This window comes from Monodelphis domestica, chromosome 8 (assembly GCF_027887165.1).
Source record: "Monodelphis domestica isolate mMonDom1 chromosome 8, mMonDom1.pri, whole genome shotgun sequence".
Classification (NCBI taxonomy): domain Eukaryota; kingdom Metazoa; phylum Chordata; class Mammalia; order Didelphimorphia; family Didelphidae; genus Monodelphis; species Monodelphis domestica.
The window spans coordinates 11,946,406-11,970,644 of NC_077234.1; the positions used below are offsets into that span (position 1 = coordinate 11,946,406).

The following is a 24,239-nucleotide window of genomic DNA, read 5'->3' on the forward strand; positions in this document are numbered from 1 at the left end:
AGGTTTGCAGTGCTTTACAAACATCCCTCCACATCCAAGCCGTCTCTTTTGATGTTGTTAACCTAGAAATTGTTCTCTGGATTCGGCTTGCTCCCAGCCCAAGCCTGGGTTACTTCAGACAGTCTAATGCCCTTATTTTGCGGAGAAGGAAACTGAGGCTCAGTGAGGCTAAGGGATTTGCCCAAGGTCACAGAGCTAGCAACTCTCTGAGGAGTGATTTGAACCCAGGTCCCCTGACTCCAAAAGCCAGGGCTCCTTCCATTGGACCCTGCCACATTGCAAAGGATCTCCCCCCACCCCAGGCCTCCCTCAGCCACGTGAAAGCCTTATTCATTCACATTTTTATTCATTCACTCTTTTATATAGAGCTAGAAGCAGCCTCTGAGGCCATCAAGTCCAAACCTCTCATTTCAGACAGGTCAAATGACTTGCCCAGGGTCACACAGCTATCAAAGGGCAAAAGGGGGTTTGGAACTCAGAACGTGTCCCTCTCTAGTACAGCATGAGCTGCTGGCAAAATGCCAATGAAACAGATGGTCTGCCAGGAGCTGGCGGACCATGAGCCTCCCACTCTCAGGTTGCAGTCAGGTCGGAAAGAACCCAGATTGTCTTCTCACCATTAGGCATCATGTTCCCCCGCCTCCCCTCCTGCAGCTTGGCCCGGGGACCCCTATCAGCTGCACACATCTGAGGTGGGGCTACGGGCACCTCCAGACCGGAGGCTGTGAGGAAAAGCCAGAGAGATGCCCGGCGTGGGGGGTAGAAAGATGAAGCACGGAAGGCGGAGGTGGGAGAGCCATCGCACCACCCATAGAATAAAAGCATTTGGGGAATCTGCTCCTCATGGTCCTCCCCCCTCATCAAGGCCACAAGAGGTCGGATTTGAACCCAGGTCCCAGGATCAACCCACTGCACTCTGACATGCCTAAAATGTTCCCCAGCTGCCAAAACCCGGGATTGAACCAGGGACCTTTAGATCTTCAGTCTAACGCTCTCCCAACAGAGCCATTTTGGCTCCTAGTTGGTGCACCAGATGTTCCTAGAGGCGTCTGGGAAATGAAAGGGCTCACCACCAGTCTTTGGCCCGCCGGTGCCACAGCCTGGCCAGCTGCACCATCCCTTTGCCCTTCTGCTGCATCCTTGGAGCCTTCCCCCTACTCAGGAGCCCAAGCCTCCCACATTCCTTGTGGGTGCTCTGCTGAGGGTCCTAGAGCGCCTCATTCAGAAGGTGCTAGAATGCGCCCTCATCTTACATGCAAGAAAACGGAGGCTGGAAATGATTCCAGGAGCTCCCAGATAGAGTGCCGGCCTGCTTAAAATGTTCCCCACATGCCGAAACCCGGAATCGAACCAGGGACCTTCAAGATCTTCAATCTAACGCTCTTCCAACTGAGCTATTTCGGCTTCTTGGGGCTGCTGGGAGACGAGGCTCACTACTGCCATTTGTGCCTCTCGGACTCAGTCCGAGATGGGAAGCTCCATGGAGGCTGCTTAGTCCAAAGCGTCGAGCCTCTGCCGAGGGGACGTCCAGCTGCTGCTTGGAGGGTTGCCCCATCAGCCCCTCTCGGGCTGCGCCTCTCTCTTGGCCCTGCAGAACGAGGCTCTTCCCTCTTCCACACGACAGGCTCTGCCTCGACCTCCCTCCCATCAGAAGGGAACAGCCCGGCCCCAGGCTGCTCCCCACCGGGCGGTCTGTCCCTGCTGGAATGTACGGCCCCGTCTGGGTCAAGGCTGCCTCCCTCCTAGTGCCGCCCAAGAGTCCATCGATGGGCTCCAATCAATAGACCCCTCCAATAAGAAATCCCCAGAGGCCGAGGGAGGGCCGGGGCTCTGCCCACTCTGCGGCACCGTCTAAAATATTTCCCAGAGCCAAACCCAGCACCGAACCGGGGACCTTCGGGATCTCTGCTCTGCTGCTCTCCCAGCGGAGCTATTTCAGCGGCTGCTGGCAGCCTGGCAGCCTTCTGGCTCAGGGAGCCTCGTTCCACCGCGGTCTGTCCTCTGTCTCCGGATCCTGGGACGTCGCTGCTGTTTCTGCCTCTGGCCAGCCTCACCAACAGCTCCCGCCATCTTGATGTCCTCCGCTCCTTTGGTTTCCTTACCAGAGAGTGTGTGTGTGTGCACGCATGTGCAGTGTGTGGTGTGTGTGTGAGTGTGCATGTGTGGTGTGTGGTGTGTATGTGCCTGTGTGTGTGTGCATTGTGTGTGTGGTGTGTGTGTATGTGTGTGAGCGTGTGTGGTATGTGTGTGTGTGAGTGAGTGTGTTGTGTGTATGGTGTGTGTGCGCTTGTGTGTGTGAGTGTGTGTGTGCATGTGTGGTGTGTGTGTGTGCATGTGCAGTGTGTGGTGTGTATGTGCCTGTGTGTGTGCGTTGTGTGTGTGTGGTGTGTGTGCATGTGTGGTATGTGTGTGTGAGCACGTGTACAGTGTGTGGTATGTGTGTGAATGTGTGTGCACGCTCATGTGTATGTGCACACACGTGTGTGTTGTGTGTGCATGTGTTGTATGTGTGTGCACATGTGTGTGCATTTGTGTGTGGTGTGCGTGCGTGTGTGTGTGTGTGTGGTTAACGCCTTTACCTCTCATCTTAGAATCCATCCTGTGTCTTGGTTTAGTGTCTGAGGCCACATTTGAACCCAGGACCTCCTGTCCCTCACCTTGGCTCTTAGCTACTCCCGTGAGGGTAAGGTGGCCCCTTGCCCCTCCCTTATCCTTAATAAATGCTTGCCTGGCCTCGGTGGGGGTGCTGGGTGAGCCCTGGGGGTGCTCTGTGGCCAGCCCAAAGCCCCTTCCTTACACAGGCTGCACCCAAGTACAAGCTTTCCCATCTTCCTGATGGGGCACTGAGGGAGGAGGAGACTGTCTGTGGTGGGAGGCCACTCGCCTCTGGCCTGACCAGTGGGGGGGCCCTGGAGGCTCTGAGCACCCGGCACTTGGGGAAAAGGGAGAGAGTCTCTGGGGCCCTCTTTAACGCTGAGGACCACAGAGAGGGGGCTGCTTCTGGGTCCGCCTCCTGAGAGGGCGTCTCTCCAGTCACATGACTGGCTCCCTCTGCCCCTTATGACTCAGAGGACAGAGCTTCCACACCGGGACCCCTGGGGACCAGAGGGGCAGAGAGGAGGCCACGCGGGCACTCCTAGCTTCCCAGCTGGGCAAATAGATCTGGGGGCCCAGCAGGCGCCTGTCCAGTCTCGGCTTCCATCCTGAATTGGAAAAACATCCACCTGGACAAGTGGGGCCGCCGGACCCCCTGCTGTGGCTTGTCCCTCCAGTGGTTTTTAAGCCCCCCCCATCTACACCCACACAAGACAGGCACACCCAGGCCCCGCCCCTCGCGCCCCGCCCCCCAGGCCCCGCCCCCACACCGGCCTGCGGGCCTCAGTCTCCGAAATGGAACATCTCGGCCTCCTTCTCCTTCCAGAAGGCAAAGCTCCGGCCGATGTAGCCACAGATGTCTTCACCCTGGAAGCTTCCGAGCTCGGGGCGGCCGCAGGGCCTCCTGGGCTCCGGGGGGCCGGGCCGGCCCGAGGCCCGGGGCAGAGGCGGCTCGATGGAGGTCAGCCCCGACTTGCGGACAGGCTCGGCGTCCAGCGCAGGCTTCTCCCCGCCGCAGCCGCCGAAGAAGCGGGCTTTGATGTCCTCGAAGCCGTCCTTCCAGGCGCGGCGGCCGGCCTCCACCTCGTCGGTGACGGCCTTGTGGAAGCTGCGCACCGTCTCCCAGCCGTGGCCGCCCAGGTGGTCGAAGACCTCGAAGCAGAGCAGGTGGCGCATCTTGCGCTCGTCGGGCGGCAGCTCCAGCTCCAGCAGCTGGAAGTAGCCCAGCATGAAGAGGTCCAGCGTGAGGCTGTGGTAGTCCACGGGCGCCCCGTCCACGTGGGGCAGGAACATCTCGGGGGAGTAGGTGGCGCGCTGGCGGCTCAGGCGCCGGAGCTGCCGGGCGGGCACGTGACCGATGACGTCCTTCCAGTGGCCCAGCAGGTGGGAGATGACGTTTCTCTGCTGGAGCAGGTGACCAAACCTGCCGGGGGCCCCGAGGGGAGGCTGCTCGGTGGCATGGCCGGCCCCGGCCGACTCCAGGTCCTTCCTGGCCGCCGTCTTCAGGGCCGGCGTGTAGGCCGACTTCTTCCAGTGGCTCAGGAAGAGCATAACGATCCGCTCCTTCCTCAGGCTGGAGGAATCCGGCACCGGGCAGGTACCCGCCTCGGAGGACGCCTCCTCGCAGCTGATGCCCGAGTCGCTGGCCTCTTCGGGATCCCCAGAAGCTTGCCTCTCGCTGGCCCCAGTGGCGCTCTGTACCCCGGGGAAGGGGAGGGGGGCGCCGGCTTCCCAGGAGGCCCCCGGGCCCTTCTGGGAGGGCACCCTGCCCCTCTTCTCGAAGCCATCCCGGAGGCTTCTCACCGACACACCACACTCCAGGATCTCCCTCTCCGCCAGGCTCCCCGAGGGGCCCCCGACAGCCCCCCTTACCTGGATGGGGGTCCCCAGCTGGGGGGCCTCCTTGGGCCCTGCTGGGCCATTCATGTCCTTCAGCAGCAGCGACAGGCTCCTCACCATCCCCGAGATGTGGCTGCACCAGTAGGGCAGCGCCTGGCCTTCCTCCACGGCTGCCCGAGGGCAGGAGGCCGCCTTCTCCGGGCCCAGGAAGTGGCTGTTGACCGTGATGTTGACCATGGGAGCGGGCAGCAGGGTCTGCAGCTCCTCTGCCAGCCTCCCCAGCTCACTCTCGTACTCCTGGCAGCGCCTCCTCATCTGCAGGTGCTCAATCTGCTTCTCCAGGTACACCAGGTCGTCCTCCGTCAGCAGCTCTCCGTAGGGGCCCAGGATGGCCTGGTGGCTCTGGGAGTACCTCCAGGCCCCCGGCTCGGCAGAGCTCTGGCCCCCATGCTGCCAGGGAGAGAGGGAGAGACAGTGGTGATGGGTCCCTGCTGCCTGTCCGGGAAGGACCAAAGATAACCACTCCCCACCCCCAAAGAGAATACTCTTGGGGAACAGGCCGCAGTGGCCCTTGGGTTAAATGATTTTTTAGGGCAGGGAAGGGGGAGATGGGGCTTCCTGGAGCCCACGCTGGACAGATCTTCCTCCAGACTACTTCTCAGTGGATCTGCCTCCTCAGAGTTACAGGGACTCCCATAAGGCAGTCTTCCCCTTCCCACTTTCTCCCTCTGCCCCATTTCCCCTCCACATCACAGGAGCCAAGGCTGTCTCCTGGGGGACAAGAGACCAGCAGACTCCTCTCCCGCCCAGGCTTCAGAACAGAATGCCACCTTCCGAGGGCCTCACCACTCCTGTTTTGCAGTGGCCTTGGGTCAACTTCTAGGGTCATTGTTGAAGAGCAACAAGAATTCAGTTGTCTTGGGTTCTTGTTAGCTGCTTTGGTCATCGTCAGCAGTGGCCACCAAACAAGGGATCAGACTATGGTACCCGCATCAGACAGAATCAAGAAGATGATGGCAAAGCATCCGTGCCAGACTCTGCTGACCCCTGGGATGGGGACCACCTAAATCTCAAGCACTCTACCCTCATTGCGGACACCTCCAGTGGGGCCACTGAGTGTTTACCAGCAATCCAGAAAGTCTCTTCAAAGGTGAAATGCCTCCAGTAATGCTCTTGTGAACTGAATAACAATAACAGCAGCAGATATTTTGATAGTGCTTACGATATGCCAGGCACTTCGCCAAGCATTTTACAGTGATAATCTCATTGGGTCCTCATGACAATCCTGGGGAGTAAGGGCTGGTGTTATCTCCTTTTCACAGATGAGGAAATTGAGGCAAACAGGTCACACTGCTGGTAAACTTCTGTCTCTGAATTTCAACTTCAGTCTTCCTGATTCCCGGGCACTCTAATTACGGTGCCACCTGTCACGGCACTCTACTTAGCAAAATACATACTCCGGGGGTGTACCCCTCTGTTTATTAGGGGTATTTCCCTCATCAGTAGCGTTACTTTGCTATTTAACACCACTTTCTGCATTGAAAGTGTGCCCTGTGGTTGGTCTGGTGAAGGAAACGTTGGTGGGGGCTCACAGCTGCGATTGAGGGACGCTGATCTTCCTCTGAACAGGAGCTATCTAACGTAAGGGGCTCTCCGGAATGAGAGCACAGCACACCATCGCCAGGGGTGGGGGGAGGGTAGGAGGGGTCTCCTCTGCCTTTTCAGAACAAGGTGAGAGACTTGCAGAGAGCAGTGTTGGGCTGTTCCCCATGACCAAAGACTTGGTTTGACGATCGGCCAATAAGATTTCTCATCCATCAGGTACTGATGTATTTCCACCCATCCGAGAGTCTGGAACTGGTGCTTGACTCTATTTATCCAGTCCCTAATGCCTTGTCCCTTCTATAGTCCGACCCTACAGGACTTCCCTTCTAGTCTGCAGGTGCCCACTGGAGGATGGAAGAGGCTGCCTGGGTGCTGCTTCAGGGTTAAGGTCCCTTTGTGGCTGGCTTCCTGTGTGCCTCCTCCCCATCTCCCAAGCCCTTCCCTGTGCTCTGACCACAACCCTGTCTCCATTCTGACCACTAGTTTCTGGGCTCTCTTGGGTTCTGCCCTTCTCTCCCTATTCCTGCCATCATGGCCCCCTTCTGCCTTTTCCCGTGGGTCAGTTTGTCCAGGGAGCTCTACTTTGGTGAGGGAGACCAGCCATTCAGCCTTCGTGACCCCCTGGCTGTGCTTCTGGTCACTCCCATGGCCTTTTGACTTCTCCCTTGGGAGTGTAAGGTCCCTGAGGGCAGGGATGATGGGAGCCTGCAAGCTTCTTGCCTCCCCTCTCCCAGAACACCATACCTTCCGTTCCATTATCTCCTCGGACCAGAGGCGGGCCTGTAGCTTGCGCACCATGACCTGCCGCTTCCATTCTGGGATGGGGTGGCCGTTCTCATCCTCCGTGGGCACCAGAGCATCGATATCTGATGGGTTCAGTTCATCCAGTGGAAGTGAGGCAAAGCCGTCCTTGGTGGCATCCTCTGATTCCATCTTGTTCCCCTGCCCGGGGCCTTTATCCTCGGTGTATTTCATGGTAACCTTGAGGGGAAGGAACCAGACTGTCATCAGTAAGGAGCCAGGAAAGGTGGAAGCTCGGGACCCTGGCAATGATCCCACTTTGAGTCAGGCCCGTGTAGATGCCTCCAAGCAGCTCCAGGATCCAGGGGCTGGGGTGGCAGCAGTGATGCTTTTAGGACGGTGCTTTCAGCCTCAGGAAGATGGGGAAACAGCCTCAAAAAAATCGTCTTTTAATGCTACTGATTTCATTCCCTCTTTTGGTCTACACCTAGCCTAGCTGGGTACTGCAAATGAAAGCATAATAGCTCTGGCCCTTCATCTAGACACAGTATTAAGAGCATAGGCTTTGAGCTTGGAAAGGGCATTGATTTCTTAGACCCCCCCCCCCATTTTATGGATGAAGAAAATGAACCTGAGAAATTTGAGGGATTTGCCCAGGATGACACATGTAGGAAGTATCGAAGCAGAATTTGAACCCAGGTCTTCCTGCCTTGCAGTACAGCATCACTAACTTACAAAAGGAGATGGGGGCAGTGGGGAATACTGGAGGGGAGGCAGATAATGGCCCTTGTCCAGGTTCTGGAGGATGCTGGCCTCTTTAGCAGCCTCAGAAGGACTCCAAGGACCCTGGACGAGGGGGGCCATGGCCACATTTCCAGCCTCAGATGCTTTCCAGTTCATCACCAGTGATGATGGTTTCTAGTGATCCTCCCAGGAGAACCTGATGGCACTTAATGAAATAAAAGAGAGTAAATTTAGAAGCCATTTAAAGACTATCTTTTTACATCAGGCACAGTCGGCCTGTGTCCTTCGATGCTCCTGGGAGCTTGTCGTGAAGCCAAGTACTCTGGCTGGACATCCACTACCCTTACAAGAGAAGTCAAGAAGCACCAACTAGGCACCGAATGTCTGCCGGCCACCAGGCAGAGCTCTGGGGACACAGGGACAGAGATGGATGTCCCAGAGCATGCATGGCTTTTGCCAGGGAATCCAGAACTGAATTCAACAAGCATTTATGACGCATCCTCCTTGTGCAGGGCTCTGTGATGCCCTCGGTGTTGTTGATGTCTAGAACCACAGTTTCCGGTGTAGATGCCATATTCGGCCACGACACTTTCCCCTGTGTTCAGCCCTTCAGATGAGCAGAGAGAGAAAGATCCTTGAGAGCAGGCCCATTGCATAAGGTCACCTTAAATGAGGAAACTGAGGAAGCTAATTGGGAAGTTAACTGACTTGTCCTGGATTACCTAACCAGAAAGTAACAGGCAGGAGTTTAACTGAACTAAGTTGAATTGAATTGCAGTGAAGTAAGATATTCTACAAGAAAAACAACACAGATACAGATGAGTAAGTGAAAAGCATTTCATCAGTCTAGAGACATCCTTCTACCAATGCAGATTGATGCCCATCTGATAGTCTTGTAGGCAAGTATGCTAATACATTGTTGGTGGAGCTGTGAATTGGTCCAACCATTTATGCAATTAGTTGGAAATTATGCAAGAAAATGGACTAAAATTGGTCCCACTGCTAGTGGTCCATGTACTCCAAGGAAGTCACTGACAAAAGCAAAAGCTTTCTAGATACCAAAATAATTTTTACACACCAACATAATCTCTACATAATCCAAATATTCTCAGTTACACGCTTCATGGTGCCAAAGAACTGGAAACAAAGTAGATCCTCATTGACTGGGCAGTGGCTAAACCAACTGTGATACTTGAATGTAATGGAATCTTTCTATGCCATAAAGATTGAGGAACGTGAGGCTCACGGACAAGCGCAGACACACTTACAGAACCTGATTCAGAGTAGAGTAAACAGAGCTCGAAATCGGTCTACACAGTGACCACAACATTGTAGAAGGCCAGAAACAACTGTGTGAGATAACACAAGCTCACTGTTCCCAGATCCTAAAGAAGGAATGGGAGGGATGACACCTCCACATCCGTGCACTGCAGAGGTCAGAGTTCACAGGCAGGAAGGGAGGGTAAAAGACTGTCTGTTTTTGTAATGATTGATCTGACCCATTTTTTTCTGTTTTTTTTAAGACCTTTAAATCATGGCCTCTCTGTCTCTCTCTGTCTCTCTCTGTCTCTCTCTGTCTCTGTCTGTCTCTCTGCTCCCCATAAAGCTATAATACCTGAGTCTAAAGAGAGATACAAGAAAAAGCTTATGAGACGTCCAAATGGAAATGATTGATTAGAACAACTGGGAAGTGTCTGAGGTCAGATTTGAACCCAGGACCTCCCCTCTCTAGCCTGACTCTCCACCCACTGCGCTACCCAGCTGCCCCCTGGTTCTTGAAATCTTACCCTTGAATTGAGGTCAGATCCCCCACTAAAGCCTTGAGCAAGAATGATCTCCTGGGCTTCTGCTCCCTTTCTTCCTGGCCACACTGGCCCCTGGGAACTCCTCTGAGCTGCTCTTGCTGCTCTTGGGGGGGTCTCAGCCAGTGACTTGTACCAAGACCCACTAGCTCCCAGACCTCTGGGGGGCCCAGAGTGCCCCGTTTCCCAAGGCTGAAAGGCCCTTCCAGGCCCTTCCTCACCCAGGAGGCTCCTCTGTCCAAGGACTGCTGCCTTCCAGAAGCCACCCAGAGGGCCCCTTCTCTGAGGGCAGACCTGGGGGACCTTCCCAGACTCCTCTGGGGCCACACCAACAGCACAGGACAAGGGGCAGGAATAGGTCCTTAGGGCTGATCCACTTCCCTCCCCCATAAGCAACCCCTCTGGGGAGTCTCCAACCACACTCGGACTCAGCCGATCGCCCCATCCTAGTTCCAGCTTCCTTTGAACCCAGATGCCCGCCTGTCCCAGCACCAGGGACAAACTGGAGAGCAGTGAGCATGCGCAGGACGGGCGTGAAGCCCAGCACCCGGCTGTCTTTGGGGAGCTGGCCACGAGCCCCCCCCCAGACCCCTTCCCCCTTCCCTGGGGGCTCTCCCTGCCTTCTCTGGCTGCAAGTCCTCCCCTGTTCACTCTGCCTTTGCCATCAAATGTGCCCTGAGGAACCCAAAGCAGTGCCAGCCCTGGTCCTCCACCCTCCTCCACCGCCCTCTTCCTCCTCCTCTTCCTTCTCCTCCTCCTCCTCCTCCTCCTCCTTCTCCTCCTCCTCCTCCTCCTCCTCCTCCTTCTCCTCCTTCTCTTCCTCCTCCTCCTCCTCCCCCATGAAGCAGAGGAGGGCAGAGTAAGGGAAGGTCTTTGCCCCCTGCAGCCCTCCCCCAGGTGTTCCTCTGGTTCAGGACCAGGGCTGGGCTCAGAGCTGGAAGGAACCACCGAGGCCCCCTTGTCTGGTGCCATCATGTTACAAAGAAGGAAACTGAACCCCAGAGAAGGAAATGACTCATCCAGAGTCACACAGATAGTCAGTGGCAAAGCCCATGGCTGAGCCCTGGTCCCCTGACCCAACACACGAGCCCCTTCCTAGCAGGCTTTGCTGCTGCCTGTTTTACAGATGAGGAAGTTGAGGAGGAGAGAGGTTAGATGACTTACCCAGGGTCACACAGCTAGGAACTGTCAGAGCCGGGCTTTGCCCCTGTCTGTCCTGCCTGTGGGCCCAGCGGTCCTCCCACGGGACCAGACAGGTTTTCAGTGCCTTCTGTGAATGGAAAAGGGCCACCTCTGGAGATCCACTTCATCCCAGCCTTCCAGGAGGGATAGATTTGCGGGTGAAACCTAACCCTCAGCACTCAGGGCTCAGGAGGGACCCAAGGGAGCCGGATCCTTCCCAAGGCAGAGAAGGCTCTGCGGCCCCTGCCAGACCACTCAGGAGAAGGCTGTGGGGGCCATTGGCAGTGCCAGTTGATGGGCTCGGGGTCCAGGGGAGGAGGGCCCAGCACCCCGGGGCTCCCAGGCAGAGGTCAGACCCCGGCTGCCACCCCCAGGGCACTCACCGGGAGGAGGAGAGGCTGGGACTCCCAGCCCACCAGCCTGGACACGCTTGGACAGCCCATGGGGCCGGACACCGGCCTCCTGCCGAGAGGTCAGGGAGTCGAGGATGGCCGAGCGCCATCAATATTTGAAGGCCTGCGTTCTCCGTATCAGGTGGCCGGCTCACCGAGGCGGGTGCTGGATCTCTTACCTGAAGCTGTCAGGAGGAAGTGGGGGCCTCCCCTGGGACCAGCCCCTTCTTTCTGCCCAGGACAAAACCGTCAATCCTGGAAGCACCCAAAGTCGGACCTTCTGGGACGGCCAAGAGAGCCTCACAGAGAAGCGGGTGGGACCCCAGAAGCCACCCGGGACCCAAGACCTGCGCGGTGCTGCCTGAGAGCTTCACTAGCATTATGAGTGGAGCCTGAGAGCTCAGCGGGACCCTGGACACGAGTCCTTCATTCTCCACATTCTCCAAATGAGAAAGCCGGGGAAGGGGGGCAGGGGGCCGGGAATGGGGGAGGCACACTGTCCCCAAGTGCAGAGAATGAGGGCGCACCGACTGTGAAGAGCCCTTTGCTCCTGGGCCAATGAGATGCGATGACCTGGGAGAAGAGACTGGCCATGGCTGAGCCCTGGAAATTCTGCCAGTCAGAAAGAAGGAAGAAGGGAGGGAGGAAGGGAAGGAAAGAGGGAGGAAGGAAGGAGGGAGGGAGGAAGGAACAAAGGAATGAAGGAATCAAGAAGGGAAGAAAGGAGGGAGGGAGGGAGGAAGGAACGAAGGAAGGAACAAAGGAATGGAGGAAGGAAGGAATGAACAAAGGAATGAATGAAGGAAGGAAGGAGGGAGAGAAGGAGGGAGGGAGGAAGATACGAATGAAGGAATGAACAAAGGAATGAAGAAGGGAGGAAGGGAAGGAGGGAGGGAGGAAGGAACGAAGGAATGAAGGAATCAAAAAGGGAAGAAAGGAGGGAGGGAGGGAGGAAGGAACGAAGGAAGGAACAAAGGAATGGAGGAAGGAAGGAATGAACAAAGGAATGAAGGAAGGAAGGAGGGAGAGAAGGAGGGAGGAAGATACGAATGAAGGAATGAAGAAGGGAGGAAGGGAAGGGAAGGAGGGAGGAAGGAAGGAAGAAAGGAATGAAGGAATGAAGAAGGGAAGGAGGAAGGGAAGAAGCAAAGGAAAGAGGGAGGGAGGGAAGGGGAGGAAGGAGAGGGAAAGTTTACATATTGTCCCCCACCCCACTTGAACATAAGTAATCAGAGAAGGGACCATGGTTTTGCTCTTCCAGTGAATGGCACAGAATAAGAGCCTAATGAATTCTTGTTGACTTGGCTCGAATAAGTATTTGTGGGGTGCTGCCTCCATACTGAGCACTCTGCTAAGCCCTGAGGAGACAAAGAGGGAAAGGGAGGGAAAGGTCCCCTTTCGGGGAGCCCCTCTCACTGGTCTGTCCAATTACTCTTTAATCTGGTTGCTCCCCACAGGAGTGTTGAAGGCTGCATAGTTGCACCAAAGGATCTCCAAGGTCCAACCCTACAGTTCAGGGGTGGTTGGGAATGGAGCCACTGGTGGCTGAGGGCGCATGAATAAGTGTGTATCAGAAGATCTAGACCCGATGTAGTCCTACCCAGTCACTTTACAGAGAAGGAAATGGAGCCTCAGAGAAATGAATTAACAATAGTGCCAGGGTCACATGTGCACACTATAGGCAAGATTCAAACCCAGGTCTTCTTAATTTCACGTTCAGCCCCCTGGGCAGAATGGTCAGGGAATGGGGCTGTTCTAAGGGCACATTCTCCTTGGCAGAGTGTCAGGAATAGCAATCCATGGATCAATCAAATCTGCCTTGTGGGAAAAGTAGCTATTCTGTTGTTACTTGCCCTTGGCTGGAGCAGCAGATATCAGATGAATAAATTCCCAGCAGCGTCCCTCACTGGAGCTGTCCATTTCTTTTTAAAGGTGTTTTTAATGGCCACAGTTTGATAATTCGCTTCCAGGGGAATCCGATGCACTTTCTTTTAAGCATTTAAAGTCATGAGTGTGAGGAGGGAAGCCTTTGGCTTAGGGAGGTGCCCAAAGCAATGGAAGGTCCAGGGTCGCAGAGGATGCATCAGGTGCTCTTGACTCCAAGAAGCACTTTCTCTGTCTCACAGGCATGCTTGTGAGCATTATCTATCACTCTGCAGCTTCCGGGTAGGAAACTAGTTATCTGGGCATTAAGATTGGATTCTGGGTAAATGGCAACTTATGTTGCTGGATGGCCGAGCCATGGGCAATCTGGTGTCCTGTGACCCACCAAAGGTTCTTGGAGAGCCAGCCAAAAGTTTGGCCCTTCCCCCCCCCTTTTTGGTTTTTTTCTCTTCTTTCCAGGGACATTGGCACCTCGACTAGGCCCTGGCATACATTATGCAGGGGCTACCTCTGCTGTAACATAAGCCGATGGCCAAAGAAAATCCTGCCCCACACGACGAGAACCCTGAAATCAAGCCTGGCAGGCTGAGATTCCATTACAAGCCCCGAGTGACCCGACTCTTCTAGCCCTGTCCTGAGCGGGATTCCGAGGGAGGAGAACAGAGAGGCAGAAGACCTGGGGCTGTCACATACCAGTCTGTCTTCCTTCTGAGCTGGGCCACAGCTTCCTCCAGGGTCAAATGAGGGGGCCAGCCTGGAGGAAGGCCAAGTTCTCTTTGAGCTAGAATAATCCCTTGATTCTTTGATGTTAAGTCTCTGCCCCAAGAAAGGGACATAGGACTCCCCGGAAAGACTAAGCCCTTGGTAGCTCTGCCATGCTCACTCAGGAAGTTTTAAAGGGGAGTAATATAAAAGTATGCCCAAAATGTAGGTAGGAGCCAGGCTGAAGGTACTTGATCCTAGAGCCAATGGGAAGCCATCAAAGATTCTCAAGCAAGTGAGTGACATAGTCAGATCTCTGTGTTATTTTTTGTCATTTGGGGGGAGGATAGACTAGAATGGGGTGGGGAGAGAACTATTGGGGGGCTATTGTGATAGCTCAGGCCAGAAATTTGAATTATTATCATTATTATCCTTCTGGAATGATTTCTTTCCTCCTTCTCAGGCACTCTGTTCCTGCCAAGCTGGCCAATTTGTCATAGCCTAATCACAACATTCCATCTCCCCTTTTGAACAGAATTTCCCCCTGCCAGCATCCTGTGGCTTCTCATCCCAGCTTCTGAGAAGTATTAATACCCTTCATAGCTCAGCTTTGAAGAGGCCTTTCTTTCCTTATTCCCTATTACTCTTGCTCTTCTTCTCTTAACAAAAAGAGAGAAGAAATCACTTTATTCCTACTTACTCTGTATTAATTTATCTGTGTATTTGTTGTTTTCTCCTCTCCTCAGTAGTCTCTGATCCTGAAAAACAGGGACTCTCATTTCTGCTTTTGTATTTATAAGGCCAGGCACATAATAAGTGCTCAATTAGAATTGAGTAATTATCGAAGACACATCCATTTATAACAGACTGTTCTGGGAGGCCTTTTCTGAGCTCACTTTTAGAGCACTGAAGGCCCCTCAAACTTACTTCCTTTCATTCCAAAAGTGCCAACACTGGTACCTAAAACTGGAAGCAAAATCTATTTATCATGGCCATGCACTGAGAAGACTGTCCTAGTCACACAAGTCAAAGAGAATACAGGTCACAGAAGCAAACTGAGAAGACACTGGACCCTCTTTGGAAGAGATATAGTAGCATCAAGTTTAGAAAAATATTTCACAAATGTGTTGGGGTTGGGGCTTAGAAGATTGACATGCTGGGCAAAGGATGCCCCCATGGGAGGAGATGCTGCCCTAAGAGGGCTTTTATTTATTTATTTAATTTTATTTAATAAACTCTTACCTTCCATATTGGAGTCACTACTGTGTATTGGTTCCAAGGCAGAAGAGCAGTAAGGGCTAGGCAATGGGGGTTAAGTGACTTGCTCAGGGTCACACAGCTGGGAAGTGTCTGAGGCCAGATTTGAACCTAGGACCTCCCATCTCTGGGCCTGACTCTCAATCCATTGAATCACCCAGCTCCCCCCCCCAAAGGGCTTTTAAAAGAGACTGAGAACAAAAAATGGCACCCTGTTGGGAAACCTGGCATTCATCCTTTCCAACTGCCTGGGCAGAGCATTACATGCCTGAGGGGGAACATCTAAGCAGCACCCCTCCCTGCCTCCTACCTGATGTGAAAGGGACACCTTAATCAGCTGGATGCTGAGCTGTGTCCATTGGGAGGGACTCACACAGCTCTGAGTTCCTGAGTCACCTCAGTAGACTAGACATTGCCTTCTGTGGAGGGTTAGCAGTAGGGAGAAATTTATCTTTGCCAGATTTTCACTGGGGAAATGGGGGAGATAACACATTATCTGAGTAGGGTCATGGGGTTGGGTGCCCCATTGGCCTCCATTTTCTCAGTGGTAAAATGGGGATAATAGCAGAACCTGCCTTTTGGGACTGTGAAAATCAGAGAAGATAATAATTATAATAAAATAATAATAAAGCACATAGCCGTGCACACAATAGGTGCTATATAAATGTTAGCCAAGATGATGATGAGGAGGAGGCAGAGGAGGTAGAAGAGGGGAATGATGACTTGTTTTAAACTATTTCTAAAGTTCTATGACCATTAATGGAAAAGTTTTCCTGATAGGATGGGGGTTGTGAAATGAGATCTTACAGGATATTCCACACCAAATTCCAGAGGAATATAAGAATCTGGGGTACCCGGTAAGAAGGGGTGAAGTCAGGAGGAGAGAAGCAAGAAGTTCCTGGAGAGCTAGTGAGAGAGCGACTCACGGAGCTCAGTGGACACCTAAGAACCCTCTGGTGTTGGAAGGGGTGCAGAAAAGGAGGGCTGAGCTCTTGTTCTGGGATCCATTCTTGAAAATGAATGGGATCAAATTCTGGTCACTACCCCCCCCTCCACTGACCTGTAGAAAAAAGGGGCCTAGTCATCAGGACAAGGACACCAGGAAATCAGGACTGGAAGAGTGCACAACAGAGAACTAGGGGTTAGGAGAGGCAGGTGCCCAAGAGGGAAGGAAGAGACAGCTCAAAAGAAGACAACAAGGGCTTATGAAATTCATTCAACAGCATTCAATGGACATTTATTAAGCACCTGGCATGGTCACAACAGTGCAGTTAAGTGGCACAGTGGATATCTTCCTAGGTTCAAATCTGGCCTCAAACACTTCCTAGCTATGTGACCCTGTGCAAGTCACTTAACCCCATTTGCCTAGCCCTTGCCCTTCTGCCTTAGAGTTGATATTAAGACAGAAAGTAAGGTTCTTAAGAAAATGCTTTTTGGTTGATTGATACAAATCTATCTTGTATCTGATGTCTCCTTCAATGGAATGCAAGCTCCTTGAGGACAAGGTCTGTTCATGTATGTCTTTGTATCGCCAGCAACCTAGCATACAGCAGGCACTCAATAAATGTTTGCTGGTCCTACTAGCAACCACATGAAAGCACTCACAGATAAAAACAATCTAAGGTTTTATCTCACACCCAGGAAATTGGCAAAGATAATGAAAAATGGGAATAGTCCGTTCTGGGAGGGTCATGAAAATAAGGGCACACAAATACATTGTTGGTGGAGCTGTGACTCTGTTCCAGTTCTGGAAAGTTATGTGGAACAATGTGAAGAGGACTACTAACATTTCCTCTGACCCAGAAATACCACCCAAAAAGGCTCACAGCCATCCGGGGCAATAGCAGAAAGTCCCCAGATGTCCTCAGTGATGGCAGTGCTTTAGGGATAGGAAAAAACTGAAGACAAAGTGGATGCCCATCCATTGGAGAACCGCCAGACAATGATGGCGCATGAAAGCAAGGATCTTTAGTCTCCTATGAGAAAGGGACCTGTGAGAAGGCAGATGTAGGGACTGCTTCAACGAGCCTAGAAAACCATCGACCTGGAGGCTGCGGCGATGCCAAAGAGCCTCAACCAAAGCACTGAAACGCCATCCTGTAAAGCATCCATGACTGGCCCAAAGGGGAGGCGGAAGCCCATGCTCCCCGCTTCCGTGCCGAGGTGGGGGGCCACAGCTGCGGAGCAGGGCAGGAAACATCCAGGCTTTTTGGACTAGTCGGTTTGTTTTGTGGAACCTTTCTTCTTCCTCTTTCTTACTTTTCATGATACGGGCTGCCTCTCTGGGAGGAATAGAGGGGGAAATGGAGGCGATGAATAGGAAGGATGTCAGTAATCTGTTTTAAATACTTCTTGTATTTGCAATGGAACGTGTGGAGGGAAGTAAGCTGAGAAGAGACTGAAAGGGCTGGTAGAGGGCTTTGAATGCCAGGCAAAGGGGGGTGAGATTTACTTGGGGGGCACTAGAGAGCTAGAGATGGGCTCTGAAGGAATGGGGCATGAAAGGAGGAATGGGGTATCCATGAGGGACAAAGGAGGGAAGCCCTGGAGGGGGCAGCTGGCTTTGAGGGTCTTTGCCTTGAGGGCTCCAGGGTGGGCTCACGACGGGCAGCCACCTGGGAACAGGGAAAGTGGGGCAGTTGAGGAGACACGAGAAGGGGACAAGACTCAGAGACTGACAAGATGTAAGTGGGGAGCCGTAATCATGGGCAACACCCCTCAGAGTCTGCAATGGGAGGAAGGGAATAAGCATGTAAGGACCCATGGTGTGCCTGGCATTGTGCTCCCGGACCTTAAAATAGGATCTCATCTCATACAATGGGCTTTGTGTACAGGAGGCTTAAAACCATATTAGCCCCATTTTACAGGTGACAAAAGTGAGGTATAGAAAAGGTTCAAAGGTTTGTCCTGGTTCAAACAGCCAGAAGGTATCAGAGGCAGGATTTGGGCAAGATGGTGCCACAGAGCACCTAGTGCTGGAGGATCCTGAGTTCAAATCCAGCCTCAGACACTTCCTAACTGGGTGACCCTGGATGAGTCACTTCCTCCTTGCCTCAGTTTCCCCATGTGTAAGATAAGGATAGCACTTTCCTCTCAGGGTTGTGAGAAGCAAATTACACAAAGTCAATGAAGCACGTTGCAGTCGCACAATACAAATATCAGCTATTATTAATAGAATAGAATATATCCAGAGAGAAGCCTTCACCCCTCTGAGATGCTTGTTGGATGGATGGATGGATGGATGGATGGATGGATGGATGGAATGAATAAATGGACAAACGAGTGAGCCAGTGAGTCCTTGGCCTGGAGCCCCGGCATTTCCTGCCCTAACCCCGATCTGGCCCCTCCAGACCCAGCCAGGTGAGTCTTGGGCCAGCGGGACAGACAGCCGGCCAGGGATCTCCCTCCGGGTCAGCAGTCACAGCCTGGAAGGCGGTGGCCACCTCTGAACCACAATGTGGCAGGCAGGGAGGCGGCTGCACGAGGGATGGAGCGGGCCAGGAAGACCATCTTCGAATTCTGTCTCGGCCCTGGGCATCCCCGGGGACACTAATCACTAGCCCGGCGGGGCGGACCTGCACTGGGAGAGGAAAACGTGGGCCTGAGCCCTCCACAGGAGAGAAAGAAAATCGGCCTTCCAGGGTCCGGCGCCCACCAGACCGCGGCAGACGGACAGAGGCCGAAATGGAGCAGCCGCGCCTGCTGGACAGCGCTGTGGCCGACCGGTCTGGATGCCGCGGCTCCCTCCAGCCCCCTCCCTCGCGGCCTCCGTGGGCCCCTCTGCCAAACGAGGGGAGGCCCAGGGGCTCTCGCTCCGGGAGCCCCTGCGTGGGGCCCCCGCGCCCCTCGGAGCCCAGGCCCGCGGGATGAAATCACAGACACAACTGCGGGTCATCTGTCCCGCGGAAGCGATCGCTTTCAACACCTTCTGCGGAGGCGGATGGAGACATCCAAGCCCCGCCGGAGGAAGCGCCACGCAGACACCCGATCTCCCATCAATATTGCAGCAGGAGGATCAGCCCCGGGGTGGGGGCGCGCATGGGGGAGGGACCGCGGCTGAGGAGGGGGGTTGGGCGGGGGAAGCCCCAGGGGACGCCGGGGGCCCCCTAGCGTTTGATACACCCATAGTCGCCGCCGCTGGCATTTGGTCCAATAGATTAGACCAGAAGTTGAAAAGATGAAGGCGGGAGGGGAGGAAGGAGGAACAGGAAGGGGCGATGCGATCGCGCTAGCAGCCTCTTTTCCTCAGCCTGAGAAGGACTGCGTCACGCCCAGGTTACAGATGAGGAGACAAAAGCCAAGAAAGGGATGAGGTAGGATTTGAACTCAGGGCCTGTGTAGGTAAAGCGGTGAGCTTCCAAGTGGGAAGAAAGAGGAAAGGGAGAGTGCCAGCCCTGGCTGGTCCTCCTGGGCAAGGGCTGCTGAGACAGATGCCAGGATTGGGTGCTGAGACAGATGCTGCTGCTCCTCGGGTGGATGTTGAGGCCTCATCCAAAGAGTCGAGAAAGGGCCTCTGGGAAGGATCTGGGGGCACCAGTGACCCGTGGAGGCAGCCTCAGAAGCCAGGTGTGGGGGCGCCCCACCTGGGCAGGAAGACTCATCCTTGGGGCCCTCAAGGGTCCGGCCTCACATCCTCGCTAGCAAGGCAGCCTGGGCGGGTTACTGAGCCAGTTTGCTTCTGTTTCCTCTTTTGTCCACCGGAAAAGGAAATGGTGAACCACTAGAGTGTCTTTACCAAGAAAGCCCCAAAAGGGCTCAAAAAGAACCAGACAGGCCAGAAGCCCCAAAACGATTTCCCCTCCAGGCCAGAGGCTGTTCCAAGCCTTCTCTCCCTGGACACCCAGCACAGCCTTCCCTGCGAAGGTCTCCTTCCTCTCTGGTGGCCCTTCGCAGCTCTCCTGCCTTCTCTAAAGCTTCCTCAAACAAGCAAACACACAGCTCTTCCCTTCTGCCTTAGACTCCATCACAAGTGTCCGCACTAAGGGCTGGGCAGTGGGCATGAGAGACTCGCCCAGGGTCACCCAGTGAGGAAGTGTCCGAGGCCACCTTTGAACCCAGGACCTCCCGTCTCCAAGCCTGGCTGTATCCGCTGAACCGCCTCAACACCTCTTTAAAGCGTCCTGGTCTCATCCGCTCTCCTTTCTCCATCAGACCCCCTTCCTCATCCTCCCTCCGTCCCATCCAACGGTCCCTTCCACACTGCCCAGAAACTGGCTCTTTCTCCCCTTCTGAGGGCAAACAAGAGGCTCTGACCAGCCCCTGCTCTCCGTCCAGGACATCGCCAGAGATTCTTCCTTCCTTCCTTCCCGGCCAACTCTTAGAAAAAGCTGCCTCCCCTCCCCCTCTTGCCCTCTTCTAAACGCTTTCGGGGCTCCTCACACAACCGAAAGGGCCCTCCCCAAATGCTGAAGGGCCTCTGATGGCCCATCGCTGCGCCTTTTCTGGTCAGGGAGGCAGGAAGTGCCCCAAGTGGGAGCGGAGCCCCTCCTAGTCCTCTCTGTCCCCGATAGCTGTTTGAGTGACGACTCTATTAAGTCTAAATGGGGTTCATTCTAAGTCATGTTTCTGCAGCCCTTGAAGGGTCTTGGGTTCGAGGCTGGGAAGGAGCGGCTTTATGCTTGTCTGGGCACTTCTGAGCCTCCTGGAGCCTGGAACAAGGCCCGGCCCCCAGGAGGCATTTGGCCAATGCTTGCCCATGGACCGACCCTGACTGGAGGCCCACAAATGGATTGTGACCTTTTGTGGCCTGCGATAATCTCTTCAGTTCAGCTCGACACATGTTTTTCAAGCACTTGCTGTATTCTAGGCCCTGCTGGGGGCTGCAAACAGAGAAAAAACGAGCCGTCCTTGCCCTTGAGAAGCTTCCGCTGTGATGGGGACAGACGTCGTGGGGAGACTCTTCTGGACCCAACTGTACAGAGCGACGTGGCTGGGGACGGAAAGACATGGATGACCGAAGGGCTCCCCAAAGCCCTGGCGGGGGGAGGGCAGAGCGAAGCTGCACGTTAAGTCAGGGATTCCACCAGGGAGGGACGAAGAGGGCGACCCAGGAGATGCAAGTAACCAAGATGGCGCCTGGGCTCAGTGGCCCCTTGGCTTCTCCAGGGCTTGCAGCAGAATGGCAGGAAAGACACCCTTAGACCTTGAACCATGCCCAAACATTCATGGATAAGACCAAGAGAGGGCAACTCAGGCCCCCACCAGCCCAGGGAAGGGCCACACACCCACCCAAGGAAGTCTTGTCCCAATCCAAAATGAACTACGAACCAGACAGTGCCAATGGCTCTCGCTCAATGAAACCAAATCAAGTATCAGGGTTTTTTCCTCCCTGACAGATAAACCAAATCAAAGATGGAGAATGGGGTGGGAAGAGAACTACTGTATAAGGGCAATTAAGTGGTACACTGAAGAGAGTGCCAGGCCTAAAATTGGGAGGTCCTGGATTCAAATCTAGATTCAGGTGCTTTCTAGCTGGGTGACCTTGGGCAAGGCATATAACTCTGGTTGCTACTCTTTTGTCTTAGAGCTGTTACTAAGACAGCTAAGAAAAAGGAAAGAAGGAGGAGGAGAAGGAGAAGAAGAAGGAAGAGGAGGAGAAGAAGAAGGAGAAGGAGGAGGAGGAGGAGGAGGAGGAGAATTCGATGATGACCACTATAACAATTCAGACTAGAACCAAATATGCAGCTTTTCTAACATCTTTGAAGCAGGATATAACTGCAAGGGCACCTAGGTGATGCCATCATGGACAGAATGATGGGCCTACAGTCAGAAAGGCTGATTCTTCTTCCTCAGTTCCAATCCAGTGCCAGACAATTATGAGCTCTGTGACCCTGGACAAGTCATTTCACCTTATTTGCCTCCGTTTCCTCCTCTAGGAAATGGGAAACCACTTCCATCATTCTGCCAAGAAAACTCCAAATGGGGTCACAAAGTGCAGGAATACAACTGAACAACAGTAACTAGCACATCCCAATGTCCAACAAACCAAAGCCAGATTTCATTTATTCAGATGCCGAAAGAGTTACTCCAGAAAGCCCTGTGACTTCTTTTGGGCAGCAGGGTTCAGGGCCCTGGCCTTGGAGTCAGGAAGAGCCAGGTTCCGATCTCTCTATAAGCATGGACTAGCTGAGTTTTTGACTTTGCAGCCTCCATTTCCTCATCTTTAAAACAAGAATGTTGGGCCAGATGACCTCTCAGCTCCAAGTCCATGTTCCTGTCCCCTCCCAGTCTCTCTAGCCCCAGAAGTCCGTGCTTCTGGGGATCCCTGCCAAAACTGTATCATGGATGGGGGTGGGTGGAAGGGATGGAGCTTGTGTAGAAACACAGACACCTCCAGAGCTTGTCCCTTGAGGCCACCGTCCCTCCAGCCAGTGTTTCCTGGCATTCTGTAACCCCTGCCAGGACGCTGCTGGCCAGCAGCTCAGCATTGCCACCCTCCAGGTTATCCCAGAAAAAGGTGTCTACAGAACCATGCAGGGTACCAGCCTGGCTCCGAAGCCAGCCTTCCCTTCACCCATCAGCTGCACGGACGGAGCCACCCAGAACCAAACGGAGCTATTTCCACCTCGGTCTTGGGGGAGGCTCTGTCTCTGGGTGGCCCAGGAAGGTGGGATCTGGCAAGGCTTTTCTTGGGTGGGTGCCACTCCCAGCCTCTCCTGAGGCTTCCCCAGGTGGATCGGATCCAGCCCGGACACACCTTGTCTCCCCCAGAGGGCAGGGGCTGTCCTTGGACCCTCTCTGCTCCCCCAGCTCTCAGCACAGGCCATGAGGCAGGCCTTGAGCTCCCTGAATGCTGGGAGCCATCAGGCCACAACACCTTGACAGAGTCACATGTGGTAGCTAAGGAGGCCACAGAGTGGCCCTTGGCAAGATGTGATTGTCCACTCAGTCCCGCTTACATGACCTCTCTCATCAATACCCCTTACCTATGAATTGACATGATTATTATTCCCCCTAGTCTCAAAAGGAATAATGCAAGATCAAAATACCTGTACCCTAATTCTCCAAAACATCACCAAAAGATCAGACCCTCAAACCCAACCCCAAAAGACTACTATGGGTTAACTTTTATTTAGGTACATAATTCCCAGCAAAACTACAGCTACAGGCCAAGCCCAAAACATTCCTACTCACAGAAACTTATTCTCATGAAGCTAACACACAAATCAATCATAAAGGCCCATACAATAAGTACAAGTACATCAAGCTTCAGTATGCCTCAGTGACTCGATTATACAAATCAGTAACTCAGAAACTCCCTAGTAAAAACCCTGAGAAATGACCAGTCTAAACTTGAATTGTGTTCCCAGTACCCCTCAACCTCAATGGTATGATTGTTGAATTATCTTTTAAGAACTGCTGATTAATTATTCCATTTTATTAAAAGCAATAAGTAATTTTCCTTGATTGTTTGTAATCTCAAAACTTCTCATAGGGTAATGAGAAAATTAAGCCACCTGTGATGAAATCATTTATCTTGTACGCTGTCTGTAATCACAATATAAGAATAAAGAATGTTAATCACGTGATTTGTTAAAAGTTAATGTATCACTTTTCCAATTATCTTTCTTTGGACATGTGTGTCAGGTAAAGTATCTGTGTGCCAATAAAATGGGTATAAAAATAAAAGCCAAGCATGGGGATGGTGGAGCAGCTATCAGATGCAAAGCAGTCCCATGGCCGTAAGGATTAAGCTGTCTTCTGTTTGACTGATCGTTTGCCACCTGTCGGGAAACCCTGGAGTCACCAGCAAGGGTGGACTTTGCTCGTGGCACCTGAGGGCACCTAAGGAGGAGCGACGCTTGATAACTGTGTCATCCCTCCTGTGTCCTGCGGAAGGTAAGAAGGTCCGCCTGGGCTACGGAGGGGGATGGTACCTGCCAGACCTTCTCCCCTGTGTAGGGAATGGGGGAGAGCAGGCCTGCGATCTCAGCCATGAGGAACTTCTGGTGTGGAAATGCCCTCCGTGACCACAGACTAGCACCTGCCCTGCAGCCTGAGGTGTAAGAAGTAAGAGGGTGACTTACGGAGGGTCCCCCCGCTGGGGCCCGTTGTTGGAGGCAACATTTGAACCACAGATGTTCTGGCTGGAAGGCCCAAGGTCTGTTCCGCCATGTTGGCTCCCTTCCTTCCCCTTTAGAGAGGTGGTCAGGCCCAGGCCAAGTTCTTGGGGTCACCCCAAGTGACAGCTTCACAGGCCGGTGAGGCTGGACTATGGTGCCCGCTCTGGGCACGGACGCTGGGGGGTGAGGCTTAGCCATAGTACATGCTGAGCCTGGCCTGGACATCAGTCCTCGGCTTAGATCGGCTGACCCCACACCGACGATCTCGGGCTTAAAGGCGGCCCCCTGCCAAAGCCATGGCTGGGTCCTTGCTTCATCTGACTCGGGGCCCCTCTCCTGGGGTGCCGGCCAGCTCTCTGGGGGAGGGCTCCCCGCTCTGTGACCCAGTCCCTCGTGCCCCCTCTGCGGCCTCTGGTCGCTCTGCTGGCCCGTTC

The 24,239-nt window shown here is 53.8% G+C and overlaps 1 protein-coding gene and 2 non-coding genes across 3 annotated transcripts in view; all 3 read right to left on the minus strand.

Annotated features, from left to right (window-relative positions):
* Positions 1-942: 942 nt before the first annotated feature.
* On the minus strand, positions 943-1,015 carry TRNAF-GAA (transfer RNA phenylalanine (anticodon GAA)). Its single transcript has one exon. It is a non-coding gene; the product is annotated as a tRNA-Phe (tRNA).
* A 315-nt stretch (positions 1,016-1,330) lies between these two features.
* TRNAF-GAA (transfer RNA phenylalanine (anticodon GAA)) lies at positions 1,331-1,404 on the minus strand. Its single transcript has one exon. It is a non-coding gene; the product is annotated as a tRNA-Phe (tRNA).
* A 1,974-nt stretch (positions 1,405-3,378) lies between these two features.
* The window catches only part of ESPNL (espin like), a 43,128-nt gene continuing 22,267 nt past the window's right edge, over positions 3,379-24,239 (minus strand). The window contains exons 6-9 of the mRNA XM_056808476.1: positions 24,063-24,141; positions 23,620-23,738; positions 6,784-7,020; positions 3,379-4,884 (exon numbers count right to left, since the gene is read on the minus strand). Coding sequence (XP_056664454.1) covers positions 3,379-4,884; positions 6,784-7,020; positions 23,620-23,738; positions 24,063-24,141 — 1,941 coding nt within the window. The remainder of the gene's footprint in view (positions 4,885-6,783; positions 7,021-23,619; positions 23,739-24,062; positions 24,142-24,239) is intronic.